This window comes from Odocoileus virginianus, chromosome 30 (genome assembly GCF_023699985.2).
Source record: "Odocoileus virginianus isolate 20LAN1187 ecotype Illinois chromosome 30, Ovbor_1.2, whole genome shotgun sequence".
NCBI classification, from domain to species: Eukaryota; Metazoa; Chordata; class Mammalia; order Artiodactyla; family Cervidae; genus Odocoileus; species Odocoileus virginianus.
In genome coordinates, this window is record NC_069703.1 from 11,255,803 (window position 1) to 11,280,275 (window position 24,473).

Sequence of the window (24,473 nt, forward strand, 5' to 3'; positions counted from 1 at the left end):
CCTTCCAATGAATATTCAGGATTGATTTCCTTTAGGATTTGACTGTTTTGATCTCCTTGCTGTCCAAGGGACTATTATGTGAAATTCTAATCAGCAGAAAAGCCCTTAAAACTACATGTTTTAAAAAATGTTGATTTAATTTATATTTAAACCTTTTTTGGGTCTCTGCTTTAACTGATGTTTTCCATTAATTACCCAGTACTGGCTCAATTATACTGAATATGAAGTTATTCAGTAGCATCCCTCTTAGTAAGATATGCAGACTTATGTTTTGGACCAGTAGCTTTTAAGTACATTGCTTGAATGTTAGTAGGAAGCAGAAGAATTATGTACAATTTAGGACAGATCTTGTGTGATAGAAAGGAAAAAATATGTGGATAGCCATTTTAGATAACAAAGGCTAAAATATGACTTTCTGAAGGACATTAATTTCCTTGAAATGCCAAGATAATTTTTTATCTGAATTATTTTTGTTGATTGGAACTTTGAGATTATTGCCATCTACTTCTCAATCTTTAGGCATGTTGTAAAATTATTTTAGAAGCCTAAACTTTTCTCAACATCCAGTGTACAATATTTTTACAGTAGTGAAAATAATAATTAAGATATATACATTGCCTTTAAATTCACAAAGAGCATTCACATATAGCTGGTAATTGATAGACAAATTCTCCAACTGATGACTTGCAATTCCAATCTCTTGTTCCATGACTCTGTTAGGAAGATTCATGAAGCCAACAATTAAAGAGCAGATTTCAGAAACTGTACAAATAGGAAGCATGATTAATTTAGGAAATTATATATTTTGAATTTATTTTTATATATTTTAAAATGGGAAGCCTTTAAATAATCTTGCCTTTATTTATGAATAATAAAAGAGTGCTCACCTTTAAAATATTGTTTTGTAGATAGAATATTTCTAATATTATTTATATTCTGTGATAAAGTTACTTTATTTAGGCTACCAGTCTTTTAATGGTAAATCTAAGTAATTTTTTTTATTGTTATTATTAAAGTGAGTGAGAATTAGGCATGAGTACATCTGTGTTTGAAACCAGAAAAAAAACTATAATTCACTCTGATAAGTTTGGAGGGAATACATGTTATGAAATGGAAAAAAAAAAGAAAGCCTTTATTATTGGATGGTAATAAGGCCTAAAGTAGAAATAAATTACTTGAGAAGATTTCTACTGTTTTTTTTTAAATTGAAGTATAGTTGATTTACAGTGTTTCAGGTGTATGGCAAAGTGATTCCATTACGCAAATTCTTTTCCATTGCGTGTTATCACAAGATATTAAATACAGTTCCTTATGCTATGCAATGTGCTTCCCAGGTCGCTCAGTGGTAAAGAATCTGCCTGCCCAACAGGAGATGTCTGACAAGCAGGAGATGCGGGTTTCATCCCTGGGTCAGGAAGATCCTCTGGAGAAGGAAATGTCAACCCATTCTAGTATTTGTGCCTGGGAAACCCCATGGACAGAGGAACCTGGCAGGCTACAGTCCGTGGAGTTGCAAAGAGTTGGACATGACTGAGCAACATACCAGCAGCAGTAGTGCTATATAGTTGGTTCTTGTTAGATTTCTGCTAGTTAAATAAATGCTGCTTCGGTGCAAAGAACTAGATAGATTCCTTTTCTTAGACAAAACTGTATTGTAGCTCATAAAAGTCCCAGATAAGTGGGTCATTTTATAAGAATTATTTTTCTTTTGAGAGTTGTTGTTGTTCAGTCGCTAAGTTGTGTCCAACTCTTTGCAACCTCATGGATTGCAGCACCCTTGGCTTCCATGTCCTTCACTATCTCCCAGAGTTTGCTTAAACTCATGTCCTTTGAGTTGGTGATGCCATCCAGCCACCTCATCTTCTGTCACCCCTTCCTTCTCCTGCACTCAATCTTTCCCAGCATTAGGTCTTTTCCAATGAGTCTGCTTTCCATATCAGGAGGCCAAAGTATTGGTACTTCAGCTTCAGCATCAATCCTTCCAATGAATATTCAGGGTTGATTTCCTTTAGGATTGAGTGGTTTGATCTCCTTGCCATCCAAGGGACTCTCAAAAGTCTTCTCCAGCACCACAATTTGAAAGCTTCAGTGCTCAGCCTTCTTTATGGTCCAACTCTCACATCCACACATGACTACTGGAAAAACCCTGATAGCTCAGTTGGTGAAGAATTCGCCTGCAGTGCAGGAAACCCCAGTTCTCTTCCTGTATTGGGAAGATCTGCTGGAGAAGGGATAGGCTACCCATTCTAGTACTGTTGGGCTTCGCTTGTGGCTCATCTGGTAAAGAATCTGCCTGCAATGTGAGAGACTGGGGTTCGATCCCTGGGTTGGAAAGATCCCCTGGAGAAGGGAAAGGCTACCCACTCCAGTATTCTGGCCTGGAGAATTCGATGAACTATATTGTATATGGGGTTACAAAGTGTTGGACACGACTGAGCAGCTTCCACTTTCACTTTGACTATACAGACCCTTGTCAGCAAAGTGATGTGTCAGCTTTTTACTATGCTGTCTCAGTTTGTCATAGCTTTTCTTCCAAGGAGCAAGCTCCTTTTAATTTCATGGCTGCACATTAAAAAGAATTCATTTGAATCAGTTCTAATGAGATGGATGAAACTGGAGCCCATTATACAGAGTGAAGTAAGCCAGAAAGATAAAGACCAATACAGTATACTAACACATATATATGGAATTTAAAAAGGTGATAACAATAACCCTATATGCAAAACAGAAAAAGAACACAGATGTGCAGAACAGACTTTTGGACCCTGTGGGAGAAGGTGAGGGTGGGATGTTCTGAGAGAATAGCATTGAAACAAGTATACTATCAAGGGTGAAACAGATCACCAGCCCAGGTTGGATGCATGAGACAAGTGCTCAGGACTGATGCACTGGGAAGACCCAGAGGGATGGGGTGGGGAGGGAGGCGGGAGGGGGGATCAGGATGGGGAACACATGTAAATCCATGGTTGATTCATGTCAATGTATGGCAAAAACCACTACAATATTGTAAAGTAATTAGCCTCCAACTAATACAAATAAATAAAAAATAATATAAAAAAGAAAATAAACACATTAAAAAATGTTCAAAAAAAATTTTCATGGCTGCAGTCATCATCTGTAGTGATTTTGGAGCCCAAGAAAATAAAATCTATCACGATTTCCACTTTTGCCCCATCTGTTTGCCATGAAGTGATGGGACTGGATGCCATGACCTTAATTTTTTGAATGTTGAGTTTTAAGCCAGCTTTTTCACTCTCCTCTTTTACCTTCATCAAGGGGCTCTTAGTTCCTCTTCACTTTCTGTTATTAAGGTGGTATCATCTGCATATATGAGGTTGTTGATATTTCTCCCAGCAGTCTTGATTCTGGCTTATAATTCATCCAGCCCAGAGTTTCTCATGATGTACTCTACTTATAAGTTAAATAAGCAGGGTGACAATATACATCCTTGATGTACTCCTTTCCCAGTTTTGAACCAGTCTGTTGTTCATGTCTGGTTCTAACTGTTGCTTCTTGACCTGTGTACAGGTTTCACAGGAGACAGGTAAGGTGGCCTGGTATTCCCATCTCTTTAAGAATTTTCCAGTTTGTTATGATCCACCCAGAAATTCATGAAATGAGAGTTGAAAAAAGTTATTTTTTAAAGATGTGCTTTATATGAGATGAAGATAGTTTTTGAATTTGAATACTTAATAAGAGAGTGTCAAAGTAAAACTAAGCTAGAATAATTGTCATTTATTTAAAAAAATGTTTTTGGCTGCACTACACAACAGGTGGGGACCTCCCTGACCAGGGACTGAACCTGTACACCCTGCAGTAGAAGCATGGAGTCTTAAGCACTAGACCGCCAGGAAAGTCTGACATCTATTTTTTAATATCTGGATGTTTGCTATTGGGTTTTAGAATGTCTTCCCTCTGAGAGTGCTCATCTTATAATCTTTGTGCTACATGAGGCAACACATTTATTTTCATAACTGTAACCCTCAGGTTGAAAATCAAGCTCTAATTTTAATTTTTTTTCAAAAAGCAAATATTTTAAAAATAATTTTTATTGGAATATAGATGACTTACAATATTTTGTTAGTTTCAGGTGTACCACAAAGTGAATCAGTTATTCCTATACATACAAGATATCTGCTCATTTTTAGATTCTTTTCCTATACAGACCATTATAGAGTCTTGAGTAGAATTCCTTGTGCTGTATTGTAGGTCTTTATCAGTTATCTACTTTACACATAGCAATGTGAATATGTCAATCCCAATCTTCCAGTTTATCCCTATGCGCCTTTCCTTCCTGGGTAACCATAAGTTTGGGGCTTCCCTGGTTGCTCAATTGGTAAAGAATCTGCCTGCAATTCGGGAGACCCAGGTTCAATCCCTGGGTCGGGAAGAACTCCTAGGGAGGGGAATGGTTACCCACTCCAGTATTCTTGTCTGAGAAACTCCAGGGACAGAGAAGCCTGGAGGGCTACAGTCCATGGGGTCACAAAGAATTGGACACGACTGAGCGACTAACACTAAGTAACCATAAGCTTGGTTTCTACACATTTAACTCTGTCTGTTTTGTAAATAGGTTCATTTGTACCTTTTTTTTTTTAAAGATTCTACTTTAAAAATTTTAAAGATTAAAGAATCTTTTTTTAAAGATTCATGAGTGGTATTATATGATGTTTGTCTATCTCTGACTTAGTTCACTCAGTAAGATGTTCTCTAGGGCCCTCCATGTTGCTGCAAATAGCATTATTTCATGCAAAAGTCAAATATCTTAAGGATTGTGCTTGTTCAGAAAGGAGAAGTAAATTTGACACTTTAAATGTAAATTATTCTCAGCAGTCGGAAAATGTGAAAATAAATTAGTTCATAAATGGAGATTGCATATTTTTCTTTGTGTGTGTAATTAATTCTCATTCATGCAGGAAATAGAAACATTTTGCCTACATTTACTTTCAAGCATACCTCTTTAATTCAGAGTAACCTAATATTGCCTTCCTGAAAAAATGCAGATAACTTATTTGGAACAAGCATCATATATTATCAGTAGCTTTCAATTAGAAAAAAATCTCTCAATTTTGTGTAAACCATTTTAGCAGCAGGCTGGCGGAGTCTAATTTGTGAGCCAATTATAGCCTTGATAGGGGTCTGCAAACATTTCTTTGAGCTGCTTAGGCTAAGTATTAATATAAATATGAAACATCTTTTTCTATTAGAAAACTAATTGAAATATTTTAAAGTGCATGAAAAACAAATGTTTTTCTACGTTGTTACTATATCTTTATGTATAAGTCAATAGGTGAAAATATGTAATGATAACTCATATATTTCAGTTTAAACCTCATGTGGTTTTCCTTATTTAAAAGTCACTATGTTTTATAGGGCTTCCCAGGTGACACTAGCAGTAAAGAACCCACCTGCCAATGCAGGAGACATAGAGATGTGGGTTCTATCTCTGGGTCAGGAAGATCCCCTGGAGGAGGGCACGGCAACCCACTTCAGTATTTTCTTATTTTTTTTTTTTTTGGCCACAGGGTGTGGCATGTGGGAGCTTGATTCCCCACCCAGGGATCAAACTCGTGCCCCCTGTAGTGAAAGCCAGGAATCTTAACCACTGTAGTCCCCCACTCCAGCATTCTTGGATGGAGAAAACCACGGACTACAGGCCATGCAATTGCCAAGAGTCGCACATGACTGAAGTGACTTAGCATGCATGCACGTATTTTATAGGTACCCCAACAAATTATGATTTCTCATCAATGATCATGATTTATTAGGCATGCACATAAACTATTTTATATTACTTGTTAACAAGTTTATCTCTTACATCGACCCAGAGTAAGCATTGAATTCCAGCTGTTTGATCTTGGATAATTATTTATCCTCTCTGAGCCTCACTTTCCACATCTGTAAATGGGGATGATAAAACTTACCTCACTGAGGAGGGCCAATATTTGTTGTAGGAGAAACCCTAATCATAGATCCTAGTAAATCCTAGGTACCCAATTATACGGAATTTCAAGTGAATAAACCTAGTGGTCACTCTTTTTCTTTGTCAGACTTTCTTCTCAGCAGCATTGGATACAGTTGTTTATTCTTTCCTATTTGAAATATTGTCTTCATCTTTCTGCTTCTATGACACAATAGCTGTCTCACATCATTGGCCATTTCTTCTTAGTCTTTTATGTTGGGCCTTTAGAATTTTGAGAATGCCTCATAGCTTGGTTTGGGCTCTCTTTTCTTTCTATAACTTTCCTTCAAGCGACCACTTCCAGTCCTAAGTTTTTAAATTATATCGTGCTTAAATTCATCACTCTCAACTCTATACTCTAACCTGCTGAGTTCCATAGTTCTATTAATATATCTGACTGCCTACTTCAATATTGGGTAGATATCTCACATGTAACATTTTATAAATCAGAACTCTTAGTTCCTTAGTCCTAAACTGCTTTATCCCTAGTCTTTCTCATCATTTTAAATGGCACTCCCCCGCCTCCACCCCAGCTATTCTAGTTCAAAATCTCGGAGTCATATTTTACTCTCTTTCCTTATCTTCCACATCTTACATGGGTGTCCTATCTTCATTATTTTTTAACCTGGACTATTACAATATTTTCCCAACAGGTCTCTCTTCGTCCATTCTTGACTCTCTAATTCACTCCCCTCACAGCAAGCGGAGTGATCTTTCTAAAAAGAAAGAGGTGGAAGTTACAAATATGAAATAAAAAACATCACATTCTGATAGACTTTTGAAGTTCTCATTTTTTAACTTGCATGTTATACTTTCCATGTTCATTATACTATAAAAGGACATATCCTAAAAGGACAGATTAATGTTCAGAAGCAAAACAAATTCATTTGGATATGTACCACCACTGCCCTAGAATAGATGTCAACTAATAGTTTCCCTTTCTTTTTGTCATAAGTACTTCTTAATGTCAGGACTTTTTTAAAGTGTGCATTTCAGTGGCATTTAGTTGTGCATCCATTACCTCTATCCAGTTTCCAAATATTTCATCACCCCCAAGAGACTTAATGTTGAGACTTTTGCTTTTACTTTTAAAGATATTTTTGAAATTTTTCAGCTTGTGTAATTTGCTAGGCAAATTAAAATGCTGAGCTCTTTACAGCAACTTCTTTGTGCTAAGTTAAAACACACCTGTTAAAATATCTCACTGTATCTTCACATGGTGGAAGGGACTAGGGATCTCTTTAGAGACTTTTTTTATAAGGCACTAATCCCATTCATGAAGAACCCATCCTCATAACTTAAGTACTGATCAAAGGTCCCAACTAATACCATCATTTTGGAGTTTGGAATTTTAGCATAAATTTGTGGGGCACACAAATATTCACATCATAGCAAATATTATAAATATAAATAGCCATAAATTAATGATGCTCCTAGTAACACAATACTGATTTATTGCACATTTATCATGGGTTGTCAGTATGCTTGATATTATAAAAATTTTATATCAGATACATCAGCATTAAGACTTACTCTTCATTTTAAAAACACAGTAACAGGGTTAAGGAGAATGAAATAAAGGGATTCTGAAAAATTTATAGTGTAAAAATGGACCAAGGAGAAAAAAAGAATATTATGAAAAGTGCAGTTTTTAATAATTATAATTGAAGTCAAATTTTAAAGATATGGTGCATACCTTATTTGGTAGTTTTGAAGATGTTTTTCTTTTTCCTCAACAGAGGCCATGATCCCCTTGTGGTAAACTTTAGTTTTCAAATGTCCTCTCAAAGCCATGTTAATTAAGCTAAGTACTCCTTACTAAAACTGTAGCCCTTCAGATGTTATGTAATTATTCTATTAATTTACTTAATTTTCTTAAATGGTCATAAATAACCATAAACAACCATACTGTTGGCACATTTCATTTGTATTTTTTGTCTCTTCTTTGACTTCTGAGCTGTCAAAAGCAAAAGGCTTCGTTTGGAGGAGGCATTCTTCTGAAAGGATATATTAAAATGTATGTTTTATTATGCAATCTGAATCTAAAGTGTTGCCTAAGAAATCTTCTTGATCTTTGTATGAGATTGAATTCAAATGAGAAGGGTGTCCTGTAGGGATTAAATTTCTTGGTCTACACTCTTTATAAACTGGTAAAGTAACAAATTTTAAAAGGGTTGTATTTGTTAGACATTGAGAGTGGTTAACAGCTTACTGCTCAAGTGTAAAGTTTCTCACACAGAATCACTCGGCCCTCCCCATTACCCAGAACATCATGGGTATTTTTAAAAATTAATTAACTAGTTAATTAATTTTTAAAGTTGGAGGATAACTGCTTTACAGTGTTGTGTTGGTTTCATCATGGGTATTTTAGACAGTTATACTTTTCCTGCTTAACAGAGAAATAAAATAAGAACACTGGTATGTCCAAATACAGCACAAATTGAAGTCAGTATTTTTAATTCCCATTTCTTCTCTTGCTGTCAGATCCCTGTTTTTATGGAATTTTGAAAATTTATCATTAAATTATGGTTTGACAGTGACTGGTCTTTGTCTCCCTTCCCCCCCGTCCCCCTCCTCCCGACCCCAGTATAAGAAGTGTCGTTCTTCTCTTGCACATGCGAACAACTTTGCAAAGTCTGTGGTCAACCTTGTGGATTCTGTAAGTATCCTGGTTTTCTTGAACCGATTTTTTCAAGATGGAATGGTTTATATCTCCATTATCTACTTGTTGCTTTAGTTGTTTCTGGGACAAAATTAAGAACACTATCCTTAAGCTCATTTGGCTAAGAAATTATAGACTGGTCTGAATCACAAAGAGGAGTGTTGTCAGGGTTTCAGGGGATTGTTGAGTTATTCTTGGGATCCCAAAGTTGCATTGATGTTCCTTCTGGGTGATATCTAGATATTATTTTCACCAGAGTCTATGGAGGACAAAACGTAGAGAAAACTATCTACAGAACAAGTGTAAATTAAACTTGGCAAGTGAGGCTTTGTTAATAATAATCAGCTGAGCTTGTCATCTTAAATATATGGCAGAAAAACTAATAGATTGAGGTGGATTATGTTTGGTGAATATAGGCAGTACAAATTTTTTTTTTTTAAAGAACCCAAATTTTTTTCTTAGTGTTCCTATGAGAATGCTTCAGACTGTATTTTTAGATGACAAAGTTAAGTGCAGTTCCCAAATAGAGCTAATTTAAAAGTAAAATATATATCTCCTTAAAAAAGGCTTCTAATCCCTAAATTGTTCATATTTTTTCCTCTTCTCATTCTGATAGGAAATCCATAAAGTGTGAATATTGTTCATTGTGTCCCAATAAATAATTCAACTTGAATAGGTATAAATAAACAGCATAGTATTTTGTGTATTCTAATGTAAAGTTCTGTTTTGCAAGCTAAATATATATATTTATCTGATATTTATTGTGTATTCCCTCTTAACTGGGAAAAACATTATAAATTGCTTAATATCTAAATGATACTATTTTTCCCAAAGAACCATCTTCTTTTTTGCCTTAAATTTAAACAGTCCAAAAGCCTTTAATCATCTAAACACTCATATAATACCTAGTGGGCACAGTTGGGCTTTCCTGGTGGCTCAGCAGTAAGGAATCCACCTGCAGGAGACCCAGGTTCACTCTCTGGGTCGGGAAGATCCCCTTAGTAGGAAACGGCAACCCACTCCGGTATTCTTTTCTGGAGAATCCCATGGACAGAGAAGCCTGGTGGGCTACAGTCCATAGGGTTGCAAAGAGTTGGACACAACTGAAGCAACTTAGCACAGGAACAGTGGAACAGAATAATATGGGGAGAGGGTAAGAGAATGTCATGTAGAGTTAAGATTGAAATTCTGAAAGCCAGTTATCACCGGGTTTATTAATTTCCTTTAATTTCGGCCCTTGTCAGTCTTCTCAGAGGATAAGTATAAGTGGATGTGAAAAAGAGAATATTAAACCTCACTTTTCCCATGCCCTAGCTATTTACTTGGTGGAATCTTCATGTTTTATCATTTCACCATGGCTGAACAGAATCACATCTTGCAACGTGTCATTTTTATTTTGAGTTGTCATACAAGGTTCTGAAGTTGACCGACTATTTTTTCAAAGACATGACATTTAACCCACTCCTTGTTGTAAAATCATCATAGCATCAGGTTAATTTAGGCATGATGGTGTTTCTTCAGTATGTTGTAAAGTCATCCATTATTTTCTTAATTAGCTTGAAAATAGGACAAAACATTCATCGAAATTGCTTACATGAGTGAATTCTTTAGCTATTGGGCCAAAAGGAGAAAAAGAGCAGAAAGTTACAATTTAAGTATTGTGAGTGATGTCACCCTGTAGTGAGAGGGACATGGGTAATATAAGTCTGCTCTTCCCTCTTTTTGGCCTCAAATTTGTTTCTCTTCCAGTGTTATTTTACTTTTCATGTAACAAGGATTCCAAGGACAAGCCAACCATGGTGTTCATGCTTGTCCAAGGATTTAGTGATCTGTTCCAATCCTGCAGGAATGACTGATCGTATCACACGTACTCAGAGCGAGTATATCAGACTCCAACCTGTTACTCGCTGAGGTTTGGGAGAGTGATTTTGCTGAACCCTGATTTGAATTTTATGTCCATACTTTAGGTCTGTGATGCCCTAGAGAGATGCTGGCTACTGAAAGTGCTGATTGGGGATTTAAGTAACTTTGTACGAGAGGCTGAACTTTGTGACTGTTCTTTCTTTCTTTCTTTTTTTGCTCTTGAAAAAGAGAAAGGAAAAGAAGATTCTCTCTGATGAGCTAATTCTGACCTCATGTTCTCCTCTCACCTCCCCTCCTGTCCTTCCGCTGACTCTGAATCACTGATTGTGCATGTTTGACCCAGTGTTTTCCTCCTGCACCTGTCCTGTTGTCTACCCTCAGATTTACAAGGAGCAGCTTAATACCAGGGTTGTCCTGGTGGCTGTGGAGACCTGGACCGAGAGAGATCACATTGACATCACCACCAACCTCGTGCAGATGCTCCACGAGTTCTCCAAATACCGACAGCGTATCAGGCAGCATGCTGATGCTGTGCATCTCATCTCGTATGTATTCCCAGCCCTTGGCTTGATATTGTTCTCTATCCCTTTATTGTATCAGTTAGGTTATGTATTGGTAAATCTATCCTGAACAAGATTGAGGTTGATTCCTCTGTTACATAAGAAGCACAGAAGTAGGCTGCCCGGTGTTGAAACAGTGGTTCCAGTCATGAGATCTACTTTCAGAGCACTTCCCTCCCTTCAGACCTTCCATCTTCAAGGTCAGCTCATGACTCAGGACAGCTGCTGACACTCCAGCCTTCATCACAGGCAATAGGAATGCCAGGCAGGGACAAGTGTGAAAGGACCCTCCCTCCAGCTAACCCGTTGTAGTAGATTTCCTGAAAACGTGCATATCAATTTCATCAACAAATCATTTACTAGATCTTTATCAGCAGTGGCCACAATGAGCTGTAAGAGAGTCTAGGAAAGATAGTCTTTTGAAATGATCTACTGAGTAAAATTGATGTTCCATCACTAAAGAAAGGGGATAGATACCTTGTTTACTTCTGATGAGTTGCTCACTTCCCCACTGGTGGCTAAGCTGTTTTCAGACAGTCCTCTAAGGTTCTGTCCTGGGATCAAACCAACCAAAGTCCTTCTTCCTTCTTTATTCTCTCCTGTTACTTTTTGCTGTTCTCTCAGTGTTTAATCAGCAAGTTACAATTGTCAATATTTTGTATAACTATTAGATAGTCTCTACTAAAAAAAATCAAGGACTGTGGTCTCTATCTTTGTGCCCTCAATGTCTGTGCCAGTCTGTGGTGCTTAGTCAGGTGCTCAATTGATTTTTGACTCAACTGAGATTGCTTAACATAACATTAAAGGTATTTATGGTAACACACATTTTGAAGTATTTAAAATGTAGTTTTTGGCTTTCTGAAGGAAGATTGGTTTGGGGTATTCGGTGTAGAATAGATGTATTGAAATTGAATATTAATGGAATAAAGTTGGAATTAAAGGAATTAATTGGAATATGAATGGAATGAAATTGAAATATAATGGTCACTACATTGGTTTCCTAATAGCACTTAATTTTTCCTAAGGCGTGTGACATTCCACTATAAGAGAAGCAGCCTGAGTTACTTTGGAGGTGTCTGTTCTCACACAAGGGGAGTTGGTGTGAATGAGGTAAATGTTATCAATTTTCCTAAAGTAGATCTTTATCTGTGCATCTGATTTCTTTCTTCCCTGTGGCCTAGTTTACATCCCTTCTCAGACCTATTTAAAATGATAATGACATTGAGAATATAGTGTAAGTGGTTTGTATTAGTAAATAGAACCCAAAGTGATCTTTAGTGTTAGAAAAGAGCTTTTGTTTCATATCATAATGATAGTCTTTCATATTTGTCAGGCAGATGCAAACCGAAGATTGGCCCAGAAATTTCTTGGCCTCTGTAGATCAGTTTTTATAATCTTGTTAATCCTTCTGTTATGACTTTTTAAAGAATTATCTGCTCTTCTGCCCATGTTAGGTTTAACACACCCTCCAAGTAGAACCAACTAAATCTAAACCTTGGTCAGTTCCTGAATATATAATGGTACTAGATTATCCCAGTAGCCATCATTCAGTGGAGACTTCTCTTGACAGATTTGTAGTAAGTTGAATTTATTCTCGGTTTGGTATGAGGTGAAATGGGGCACAGCCTTTTATGATTTTGTGTTTCCATGTGAAAACATCAAGTTCTGAGAGATGCCACATAGTGAGAGAGGCTTTCTGCTTCTTGGGCCCAGTTGCAAGGAGGAAGTGATAAGGAGCATATGCCGTGTTTTGATGCTGTGAGGCTCTACTTAGGGGACTGAGAAGATATGTGGTAATGATTAAGAAATAATAACTAGCTTTGTGCCCTCTCTCAAATGTTTCCCACACACTTTCAACTCTGAAAAACAGTATGGTCTTCCAATGGCAGTGGCACAAGTATTATCGCAGAGCCTGGCTCAAAACCTTGGAATCCAATGGGAACCTTCTAGCAGAAAGCCAAGTATGTACATTGACCTTCTTACTTTCATGTGCCATTCTGTCTGTATAATGCATGTCCGGTCAAAAAAGAAATATTTTTCATTCCTAAGTCATAATAGCTTAACTGTGGTATATCTCCTTCCCCTAAACAAATGATAGAAATGAGCAATTTAAGGTAACTCTTAATCTGTGTGGGTTGGAGAAATGTCCCTTTCAATGTCTGTAAAATCATCCTTTCTCAGGGCATGATCAGCTCTTGCTCACACTGCAGAATGTTGGGGCGCGTAGAGGTGAATACTCAGCCTGTAGGTTCTAATCAGTTGAATAGACACAAGATGTCAGTGGAGCTCCATCACAAGCTCAGTTGGATCAGAAAAAAAGATCTGGAATTAAAAGGAGCTTAAACCCTAATGAGATTTATCAACATAGTACCATCATTAAATTAGAGAAGCTTCCCTTGTAGGCAGCCCATCCTGGGGGCAGGTGATAGAGTATAATACTCCTCCACTGAGCTGGCAGGGCCTCGGAGTAGAAACAGCCACAGATCCCATCCTGTAGGAAAACACAGCCAGCGACTACTGGATGTCACTTGCCTCATTAACCAGAGGAGAGGCAGATGGAAAGACAAGTCTGAGATTCTAGAGGTGCAGTGTTAAAGGCCCACAGTAATTTGAGGTGGGGGGGGGGGTCCTTGAACATTTTAAATTTCTTTTAAATCAATATGAAATCCAACTTGGATTATATTCCTCTTTATAGCAATACAATAGTAAAATATAGTTTCGATTAATAATACACTTTTGTGGCAGAAGGCCAAAGTGCCTAGGAAGCACACAATGTCATCCTGCGGAAAAAAAGACCGAGGTATTCACTCCAACTAATCTCTTACCTGGGAATTAAGTGGAGATCTACTCTCCTCTGTGAAAATACCAGATGCTGGGAATAAAGGTGTCCTTCTCCACCCGCCTCCCCAGGGAAGAAAAGGATAAATATCTACCTTAACATTATCCTATGCTTTATACCTTTTTGACTACTATCAAATAATTGTCATTAATGGATAGTGTTATGGAAACTTGAAATAAAATCTATATCCAAGATGTCTTGATTCCCTTTAAGGGCCTATTAGGTCATCACTTTATGGGTACATTAAGTTTGGTGGCATTTAGCAAATCTCCACAAACTTTCATCTGTTAATTTCTTGCTCAGAGTGCTTGCTTTCCCAGAGTATGCATTAAAGGAGATGATTCAGGTTTCACTGGCTGGCATCAATGCCCGAAAATCAGAAGGAGTAGGACCTTGTTATAATCTTGTTTGAAATACTTGGAACCAAGAAGAGGCCAGTGCTGGGGGCAGCTAAGAGATCTTACTGAGTCATATGATGGAGAAGGGTGAGCAATAGGGTTCATTACTCATACCAGGCATAGTTCCTTCCTTTCTAAAATTCTTTATTCCTTTGTGAATTGTTTGTCCAGATAGATTAGTTCTGAATTTTGAATTTTTAAAAATCCATTTGGAAGTCTTTAAAGATATCTTTGTCTATCACAGAAAAGAGAATAGAAAAAAAAAATGAACGAAAAGGCTAGCCTATCACAATATCCATATGTCCATCTGTGGTATCTGTGTTAAGTTTATGATTGTTATTTAATTTAGATGACCTTACATTTCTATTTTAGATTGCTCTCTTGTACTGTATGTTTTAGCTTAGTGTTCTTCAAGCCTATGGCTGATGCTTGCTTTGACTATGGCAGGCTGAATTCTCTTCCCTAACGTCCAGTTAGCAGGACTTCAGTGAGGACTCACTGAACTGTGCAGTAGAGTTTTGCAGTTCCCAGAGAACACATAGGCTACGATCTCATGTGAGCCCCAGTACCATTCTGGGAGATGGGCACAGAGATACCTTCCCATTCTAGAGGTAGAAGCCCTGAGACCCAAGAAATGCTAAGTCATTTGCCTGTGAAACTCTCATCAGATAGAACTTGGACTGAAACACTAGTTTGTAAAGCCTACCTTGGACCACAGTACTTTCCATTAAACATTAAACTAGAAACTGAATTGAATTCTCTGAGTTACAAAAATGAAGAGAGGCACAATTTTATTTCTTGCAGCTGTTGTCTTAGGAGGCAAGCTATACTTGTTGGAAAGGAAAAAAAATATTAATTTAAATAAAATAGGTTTTGCTGTTGATAATTTTCCTAGGTTAAAGAAGTAGCAATGAATAATTAAGGAGTTAAAGAATGACTAGCTCTCCACCCCCAGCAGCCCCGTAGCAATCCTGCAGGCAAATCAGCTGGGCAAGATAGCATCTGAAGAAAGATCAGGAGGAGTCAGGCAGTCTGCACACAATGGAAAATGATGCAGAATCCAACCTCTTGCCCTCCTGACTCACTGAAATTTCTTCTCATTTTTCCCTTAAAAAACTGTCATGGCCAAGCAGAATCTTCAGAGTTGGTTTGAGACATGAGTCTGCCTTCTCCCCAAGTTTCTGGCTTCCTGATTAAAGCAACCTTTCCTTTCCAACCAAAAAAAAAAAAAAAAAAAAAAAAGAGAAAGAAATAGGTTTTGTTTGGTGAGACATCATGTTCTTTACCCATTTGACATGGAATTGGTAATAAGGAATTATTTTAAGAGCTGCGATGCAAATTAAAGATGTGACTTTTGTTGTTTCCCTTTTCTTCCATTGCTTTGTATTGTTTCACTGGACTAGAGTGTGACTGCACAGAATCCTGGGGTGGCTGCATCATGGAAGAAACAGGGTAAATTTTCATTGTACCTGCATGTGATATATAACTTTCTGAAATTGGTATCTATTATCAGCTATAGTCTCTCAGGTACTGGTCTATTAAGCTAAGCCTTAAAATAAATTCAATAATTCATTATCTGATATTTTAAAAAATGAAATAGCAGGTTCACTTTGTACTTTGAGCTTTTTATTTAAAGTTGGTAATAAAAGTAAAATAAAGTAACTGCTTCTACTTCTATTAACCATTAAAAGAAGCACATGATTAAGTGCTTCTAAGTTTAGTGGTTGCATTAATTTTTTAGTACACTTAGGATAAAAGCTGGTTGTCAGTGAAAACCCATTTAGTCAACAATTTATATTTTAAGGAACTCATAAATAGACATGTTTACTGTAATAAAATTGTACTGTATTCCTTATATAATCAATAAGACTTAAAAAAATATTGAGACAGATTTATCATGACTAAATTAGGTAGTCTTCTTCTGATAGGCATTTGAACATTTCCTCACCTAACTCCTCTTTGGAAACTAGAGCTGTTCGCTCAGGGTTGCTAGTACATCTGTGAATTAAAGCCTAGAAACATAATCTTTCCCAGGGACCCCTGCCCCATTGCAGCCACTGCCCCAAGGCCTCCTAAACTAGAGCCCCCTCCCAATAAATAGAAGTTCCTCACTCGCATCTCTCCCACCTCCTGTGCCCATGTCAGACATCTTCACCACATCACCGTTTCTGGTCCTGCCCCCTCCCTGACTACTTTTACAGAGTCCCTTCCTTATTTCCCCACCAGGAGTCCAGCTCGGGAACACGAGGCATGTGAGCATGAAGGCTTGAAGAGAGACTCAGCCATTATGCCTGCTACTTTAGAGCACGTGTTTCTAGAAATTAGTTCAAACTTGACTGTTAACTTTGATGCTTCCCTTTCTATTGTACCATAGTTTTGCAACATTATTGCTTAGTCAGGCTTTTGTGAGGTAACACCATTCATAATATTGGTTCTATCAAGAGAGGTCTTCTGAACTTCCAGTTTCTAAACGAATTTTTAGACTGACTCTCCATAGGATATAATAAAACTATTTAAACTTAATATGTATATTCTGATGGGCTTCCCAGGTGGCTCAGTGATAAAGAATCCATCTGTCAAGCAGGAGACATGGGTTCAATCCCTGGGTCAGGAAGATCCCCTGGAGAAGGAAATGGCAATCCATTCCAGTATTCTTGCCTGGGAAATCCCATGGACAGAGGAACCTGGCAGGCTATAGTACATGGGTTGCAAAGAGTCGAACACACTAGCAACTACTCACCACAGCCGCAGCATGTACTGACATAGTGATAGAAATTTGGTTAACTCACAAAGAAGTTATTATATTATATTCCTTTGGTTTTGATATTATATTCTTGCAAAATCATGGATTTTACCAAGTAGTATTTGAAGTTGAGAATCAGGAGCTATTACCTAATTCTAATTCAGAAGGAGCTTACCCTAATTCTGGTTTGGTTGTGTATATATGCATATAAAAACATCCATAGTCTAACACATCTCTTTAGGGTTTCCTTGTTTACCTCAGTTCTGTTGCTAAAGCCTGCAATGTAATATCTTTAATCAATTGACTCACAATTCCCTCCTCCAAAGTAAAATCTTATGGGTTCCTAAGCTCCTTTTATTTAATTCAGAGGCAAAAAAAAAAAAAAAAAAAGAAATGGTGCTTATCTTTACCATGTGCATGCTCAGTTGCTTCAGTTGTGTCCAACTCTGTGTGACCCCGTGGATTATAGCCTGCCAGGCTACTCTGTCCATGTGATTCTCCAGGCAAGAATACTGGAGTGGGTTGCCATGCCCTCCTCCAGGGGATCTTCCTTATCCAGGGATAGAAACCACGTCTCTTACATCTCCTGCATTGGAAGGTGGATTCTTTACCACTAGCACCACCAGGGAAGCCCTATCTTTACTGAGAGCAAATAAAAGTGACCACATTTCTACAGCCTAGATGAAGTTTTGGGATGAACTTTTCAAAAACTCGATCAAGTCTGAGTACAAAAGGGCTTGACTACTAAGGAGGTTGTAACCTAGCCTCCCAAATCTGTGACTTCCTTTGGATTTCTGTTTTTACAGGCTCTAGCACACATACTTACTTGGCAGTTTGAACATAAGTGCCTTGTTGAAATTTGTGTAGAATCACGTGAACCCCTGGTGGCTTCCCTGGTGGCTCAGACGGTAAAGCGTCTGCCTGCAATGTGGGAGACCTGGGTTCAATCCCTGGGTCGGGAGGATCCCCTGGAGAAGGAAATGGCAACCCACTCCAGTACTCTTGCCTGGAAAATCCCATGGATGGGGGAGCCTGGCGGGCTACAGTCCATGGGGTCGCAGAGAGTAGGACACAACTGAGCGACTTCATTTCACGTGAATCCAGAGTGATCATTTTGTTCTAATTCAACGGTTTTAATTTTCTTCTTTGATGACTGTTTTGGGTAAATTATTTACATAATTGATTCTTTATTTCCTCAGGGTATCTCATTCCAGAAAATTCTCAAAGTGCAGTATTTTGGAGTATAGAGACTTTTTACTGAGAGGGGGTGGAGCCTGTCTTTTCAACAGGCCAACAAAGGTTAGTAATTTAGAAAGTCTGCTTATTTCTCCTTTTTTTTTTTTTTCTTTAACAGTGGAAATATGCCAAATGTCAGATACTTGTTTCGGAAAGCAGTTTTCTTTCCGGTCAGATTAATGTTTAGTTATAAAAGGCTTTGTCGTGTTGAAGAGTGAGTCTTGATTCAGTGAATGACAAGACCACAGCTTCACTGTTTGAAAACTCTGGTGTCCCGATGCTAGTTGTCCCTGCTGTCAGTACTCCCTCCAAAAAACAGGCAGACAGTCCTTCCGTTAAAATATCTTGAAGTTCTCATGTTAGGGTCTTTATCCTGCTGCCAAGAGATAATGAGTTAGACTAAGATATATTACTTTAGTAATTTAGTAAGATATATCACTTTAGTAATTACCATTACTCTGACAAAAATTCTGTTTCCCCTTGACATTTTCTGTAGGAGTATAAATAATTTCTTGGCTTTTCTTTCTTTCTTTTTTTTGGGGGGAGGAGAGGAATGTCCATTCTCCCAGATAGAAAGCATTGCTGATATCAACTAGCCAAAAAAAATGACCCAAAGTATTTATGGAGCTTATGCATACACACATACATATTTGTATGTATGTATTTCTTTACTTGAGAAGGTCCATTTGTCAATGGCATTTCGTTACTGTTCGTGTAACAATCTCTTATACACAATTCCTTCATTCAAAAGCCCTGAAAATTTGGAAATGTTTTTTGTGAATTTTCAGGAAACATAGTGGACAGTAGAACTTGCCCTGAACTGAAAAGTTTTATTTAACTCTCATAGTGTAAATATTCATAAATCTTACTGCAGAAATGTTAATGTGTTCAATTCTAGGCTGTATACCAGCCTTTTCAGGGCCCTTTTACAGAACATAGTAAATGCATCATACTTTTCTAAAATCCAACAATGCCAGAATTCTTAAGCTCCCGGGATTTTAGATCTGGGACTGTAGACCTATAGCAGAGTCATTCTAAATGAAGTTCTTAAAGGCAAAAAGACAGGACTGGTGCAAATTAGCAGATGGCATAGACATTCTAACATTGCACATTTCATATTTCCTTTTAAGACACTACATCATAAGTCAAATACAGTCCATTGCTCTGCAAAATACTTAATGCTCTGCAAATTGAGAGAGCAGGGAAATCATGTTAGCTTTAAAAAGGAAAAACAGTGACTGATGTCGATAACTGACAGAATAATTTATTCCCATCCCCATAATTAAGTGATACTGCCAAGTTAAGGCTGATACTCTGATGCCTGACATCTGTATAAAATCTCAGCAAGGCTGCAGAAAAAGAACAGGAATTTTAAAGTGGCCTTGCATCATTAAACTCAGTCGCCTGCCTTTCATGGCATTGATCTCAATGCAACAGAAATTTGAAAGCTTCAGAGTGTTTAAAATGGGTGCAGTGAGTAATAATGAATTAATGTGAGCTGCTGGCATTTCTGAATTGCAAAGTACATGGCTAATTTTACCTGTCGTACAGCTCACCAGCTAATTATAAGCATCACGCCTGAGGAGACAACACTGAGTTGTTTGGAAATACTAAGAGCTCTAGTGTGTATATAAGGATCCATCATTAGCTTTCTGAGATTGCCTGAGAGTAGAAAGGAAATTATTCCAATAACGTGGAAACTAAATAAAAAAGTACCTATATGTCTTCAATTTTAGCAGTTAGTGAATTTGGAATTCTGTCTTTTTAAATGATATATTGGAATAATTTTTTAAAAGCCCCTGTGGATTACCGTGGGATGGTTTATATGCATGTATGAAAGAACGGACTTTTTTCCAAGTGTTATAGTCAGTGGATGTATATATATATATGCATGAGGATCCCCTGGAGAAGGAAGTGGCAACCCACTCCAATATTCTTGCCTGGAGAATTCCATGGACAAGGAGCCTGGTGGGCTATAGTCCACAGGGTCATGAAGAGTTGGACATGACTGAGCGACTAACCCACATGAAAGAACTGACTTTTTCCTAAGTGTTATAGTCAATTTGTATATATATATATATATATATATATATATATATATATACGCATGTTTTATGTGTTATTTTCACATTATCTACGGACATCGTTTCTGTTCTCTGGGAACCTTCTCAGCTGTCACATCTGCCATCTGATTTGTGACAGTGACCTGTCTCTGGATGGAAGAAGAGTCCTAAGAATGAAATCTAGCAGTGGTTTACGTGGGAGGCCTGATACAAAGAGCTATCATGTTCCAGTCTGCCTTTCTCTTTTCTCCTCTCTGCTGATCAGAATGTCACAGAAATGAGGACTGTTGATTTTAGTAGTTGGATTTCCCCATGGGGAAGCCCCACCCAAGTATCCTGGAAACCTTGCTTGCTTCTTATAGCAGCGTTCCTCCTGGAAGCAGAAGGAAGATCAGGTCTCCCTTGGCTGGACTCGGGGAGGCAGTCCTTCCTTGGGTGTGTGCTGCCCTCTCTCAGATACATAACTCTGAACATTTGGATTGGAATTCCCTGTTCCAGTCTTCGCCTGAGTGTAGTGGACAACACAGAAAAATCTTGCCCCTGGTAATGGGAAATGGAAATGTTTCTCATAAATAATCAGCTGCCTCAACAACTGTACTGTAATATAGTTTATTTGGCAATCAAGTTCATTGCATTAGGAGGGTGGATTATTCTAGAAATTTGACTCTTCCATCACTCCAGGAATGATTGAGAAATGTCTATAATCTGTGCATATGCCTACATGTTTGCCTAATATGGTTCAGATGCTGCAGTCTTCTTTTCAGTGACAATGATGGGCATGGATTTCCAGCAACACTTTTCCCTAAGTTTATTTGCATTTACTTGGTGGCATATATCACCTTTAGCTGTCACTGAAGCATTTTTATCTTTTTGACAGTTTTTGTATCTTCTCAGCTGTCTGGATATAAGTCAGCAAATTAGGTACCTGTGAGTCTTATTAGAGATGCATTTTAACTCCATTAGCAAAAATGAAAAGTGATCTATTCATCTTGACAGCTTATTTCTATAAAAAGTAACTCTAATGGTAGAGGTCATCTCTGGAACCCACCACCAGAGAATCCTCCAAGAGATATTACCTCCATTTAAAATATGTTTTTTAGAAGTGTTATAAATAAATGAACAGTGTTTCCCACACAGATGTATTTGTAAGATGCCATAACAATAGGTCATAGAGGAATATCTATGATTATAGGGTGTGTATGTAGCCTAATTGGAAAATTGATTTTCTGTGATAAATTGAAATGTTTTCCCTTTACCTTTCTAACCTCTTTCAGCTATTTGAACCCACAGAATGTGGAAATGGATACGTAGAAGCTGGGGAGGAGTGTGATTGTGGTATCCATGTGGTAAGTATGAGAAATCTTTGCTACTTTCAGCACATCTTCTACCCAGAGCAAACAGTAATAGCATTAGTGAGAAGTCTCCCTCATCATTCACTGTGGCCTCACTGCCTTTATTTCTGAACTCTCTCATCAATGCTTAATCCTAGCTCAGATATGTTAGAATTAATCATGTCCTTATGGCTCTGTCTGAAGAAACCTAATATATTCTTCTAATCAAACTCATATCTCTTAAAAATTCATAGCCCATGTTCCTCTCAGACAAGCTGTACCAAGTCATGACAATTCTTTCTGTGTTGTGTAATATTTTTGTCTTGGTAAAGCTAGATTGAGTATTAAAATTATAGTAGGGCTAACCGAGGGTAGGATGCCTGCTAAAAAATAAGCTTACTCTTTGGTAGAGAAGTCCTTTCTTAGAAGATCATACTTTACTGAGAAGTATAGCAGGAAGGAATCTACCACTAAAATGATTAATTCTTTCCTAAAATATTTGCTTACCATTATATATATGTGAGTCATGCATGTCACACGTGGAGAAAATGTAGAATGACCAGCGGGTGGGTTTCCCGCTTACTCACGTGAAGTGCTTTCTCTAGGAGTGCTATGGACTGTGTTGTAAGAAGTGTTCTCTCTCCAATGGGGCTCACTGCAGCGACGGGCCTTGCTGCAATAGTACCTCGTGTCTGGTGAGTTCTCTGACAGTTTCGTCTCTTATCGATGACGTGTTAGCCAACTATTGCAATGTGTACCTTGAGTATTTATACAGCTTCTCACACTTTTGTTGATGGACACTGTGTGTTAGCCCAGCAATTTACAGAATCAATAAATCTAGCCAAATTCTGTGAATTACTACAGTTATCTTTATTATAATTCACTACCAACAAACCCTTGGACAGCAAGGAGATCAAACTAGTCAATCTTGAGGGAAATAAACCCTGACTACTTGTTGAAAGGACTAATGCTGACGTTGAAACTCCAGTATTTTGGTCATCTGATGCGAACAGCTGACTCATTGGAAACGTCCCCGATGCTGGGAAAGATTGAAGGCAGAAGGAGAAGAGGGTGTCAGAGGATGAGATGGCTGGATGGCATCACTGATGCAATGGACATGAGGCTTGGGCAAACTCCGGGAGATGGTGAGGGACAGAGAGGCCTGGTGTGCGGCAGTCCATATGGTGGCAAAGAGTTGGACACGACCGGGTGACTGAACAACAACCAATAATCCTATTCTCCACCACCTCCCTAAGAAAGTATACCTGTGATCCTTCCAGAATAAACACTGGCAATTGCCCTGCTAACATGGGTGAAAATCAAATTAAATGGTTGAATAGAAGAGGGACAGTTTCTGTGGTGTTTTTCATAACATGTCCCACTTACAAACTTTTTCTTGAAAACCCATCCTAATTTATTTTGGAGCCTGAGCATAAAACTTAGTCCTTATATTTTCACATTTGATTTTTAAAATCCCTTAGAAAGGCAAACGAGCCAGACAAGGAAGTAATATATGTATGTAAGTTTATATGTGTATATGCACACCTTTTGTTTCTGTGGAAATATTACTTCTATCTTTGGAAAACTGTGGTTAATTTTTAAAAAGTCATTTTTAAAATCTTTCTTTTTCTCATTCTATAAAATTCTTAATAGTTTTTAAAACCAGAAAATAATATGATTTAACTTTATTCAATACCAAAGGAGTATTAGGCTTATGGTATTCTATAAGATTCCAGCTTAGATGTTCTTGCCTTATGTCCCCAAGCAGATTATAAATTGCTTGAAAATGATGGACTCTTTCCTTCATCTTGTACCAGCCCCTCTCCTAGTCAAACAAAATGCCTTGTATTCAGCAGTCATTCACTGGCATCACTGAAGGGAATTCATATGAATTAATTGAAATCTGATTGTATATATTTAGCTAAAGCAAGACTAATATACAAGCTAATAGATAAATTAGTGCAGATTGAGTGTGTGTATCAGCCTTCAGAGAGGTCCTAAATGTTTATATTTATATTTTAGTATTTAGTTCTTTGTCTTAAGCCACACCAGTGTTTCTTCTTTACATAATTACCATCACAGTGTTTTCCAAACATAATACTCTGAGATAGCAGATTTTGAAATCTGAACATTTAATGCCTTGGTTAATGATTCATATTTACTACAGAGAGTGATTTTTGGGTATTATCTCTATTCTGAAACTACCTTGATGATTCATAAAAAGAGTTTGGCAGTGGTAATGAAAGGATGTTATGATTTCTGGTGAATATAAGAATACTAACTCGAAATATTAATATTGGTTCCTAATGTTGAGTTTTGATTTGCAGTTTCAGCCACGAGGATATGAATGTCGGGATGCTGTGAATGGGTGTGATATTACCGAATATTGTACTGGAGACTCTGGCCAGGTATGGCAAACTGAATTTTAGGTAATCTTATTTTCAAATACATATTATAATGCTTTCAATTTGAATTCCATGTGTGAATATGATTCGATTCTTTTGGGATTTTTGGTTTTGTTTTGTTCTGTTTTCTAGTAGTTTCTAGCTCCCACTGTGCTTTTATTTTAGGAATATTTATTGGGCCTAAAAAATCTGTTTTCTTCCAAATTTCCCCTTTATAATTTCCCTTATTATTGCTTATATCCAATTAATTGGTATAGGTGTATGTATCAGCAATGTTCTGGTCCCCACATCTAAAACAGTAGGCTCACACTGATAAAGCACTAATGGTACTATTTTCAAGCAATTTTAAGCCACAAAACCCTGTCTTTTAGCAAAATTTTGGACAGAAGTTCAGTGTATAAATCTGAAAGT

At 37.5% G+C, this 24,473-nt stretch overlaps 1 protein-coding gene across 4 annotated transcripts in view; it reads left to right on the plus strand.

The window, feature by feature from the left end:
• ADAM23 (ADAM metallopeptidase domain 23) overlaps nucleotides 1-24,473 on the plus strand; it is a 181,544-nt gene that overhangs the window by 116,592 nt on the left and 40,479 nt on the right. For all 4 annotated transcript variants that reach the window (XM_070458530.1, XM_070458529.1, XM_070458531.1 and 1 more), the window contains exons 10-18: nucleotides 8,550-8,621; nucleotides 10,869-11,032; nucleotides 12,073-12,157; nucleotides 12,918-13,008; nucleotides 15,688-15,736; nucleotides 18,227-18,326; nucleotides 21,601-21,672; nucleotides 22,263-22,352; nucleotides 23,985-24,065. In XM_070458530.1, the coding sequence (XP_070314631.1) occupies nucleotides 8,550-8,621; nucleotides 10,869-11,032; nucleotides 12,073-12,157; nucleotides 12,918-13,008; nucleotides 15,688-15,736; nucleotides 18,227-18,326; nucleotides 21,601-21,672; nucleotides 22,263-22,352; nucleotides 23,985-24,065 (804 nt within the window). The remainder of the gene's footprint in view (nucleotides 1-8,549; nucleotides 8,622-10,868; nucleotides 11,033-12,072; nucleotides 12,158-12,917; nucleotides 13,009-15,687; nucleotides 15,737-18,226; nucleotides 18,327-21,600; nucleotides 21,673-22,262; nucleotides 22,353-23,984; nucleotides 24,066-24,473) is intronic.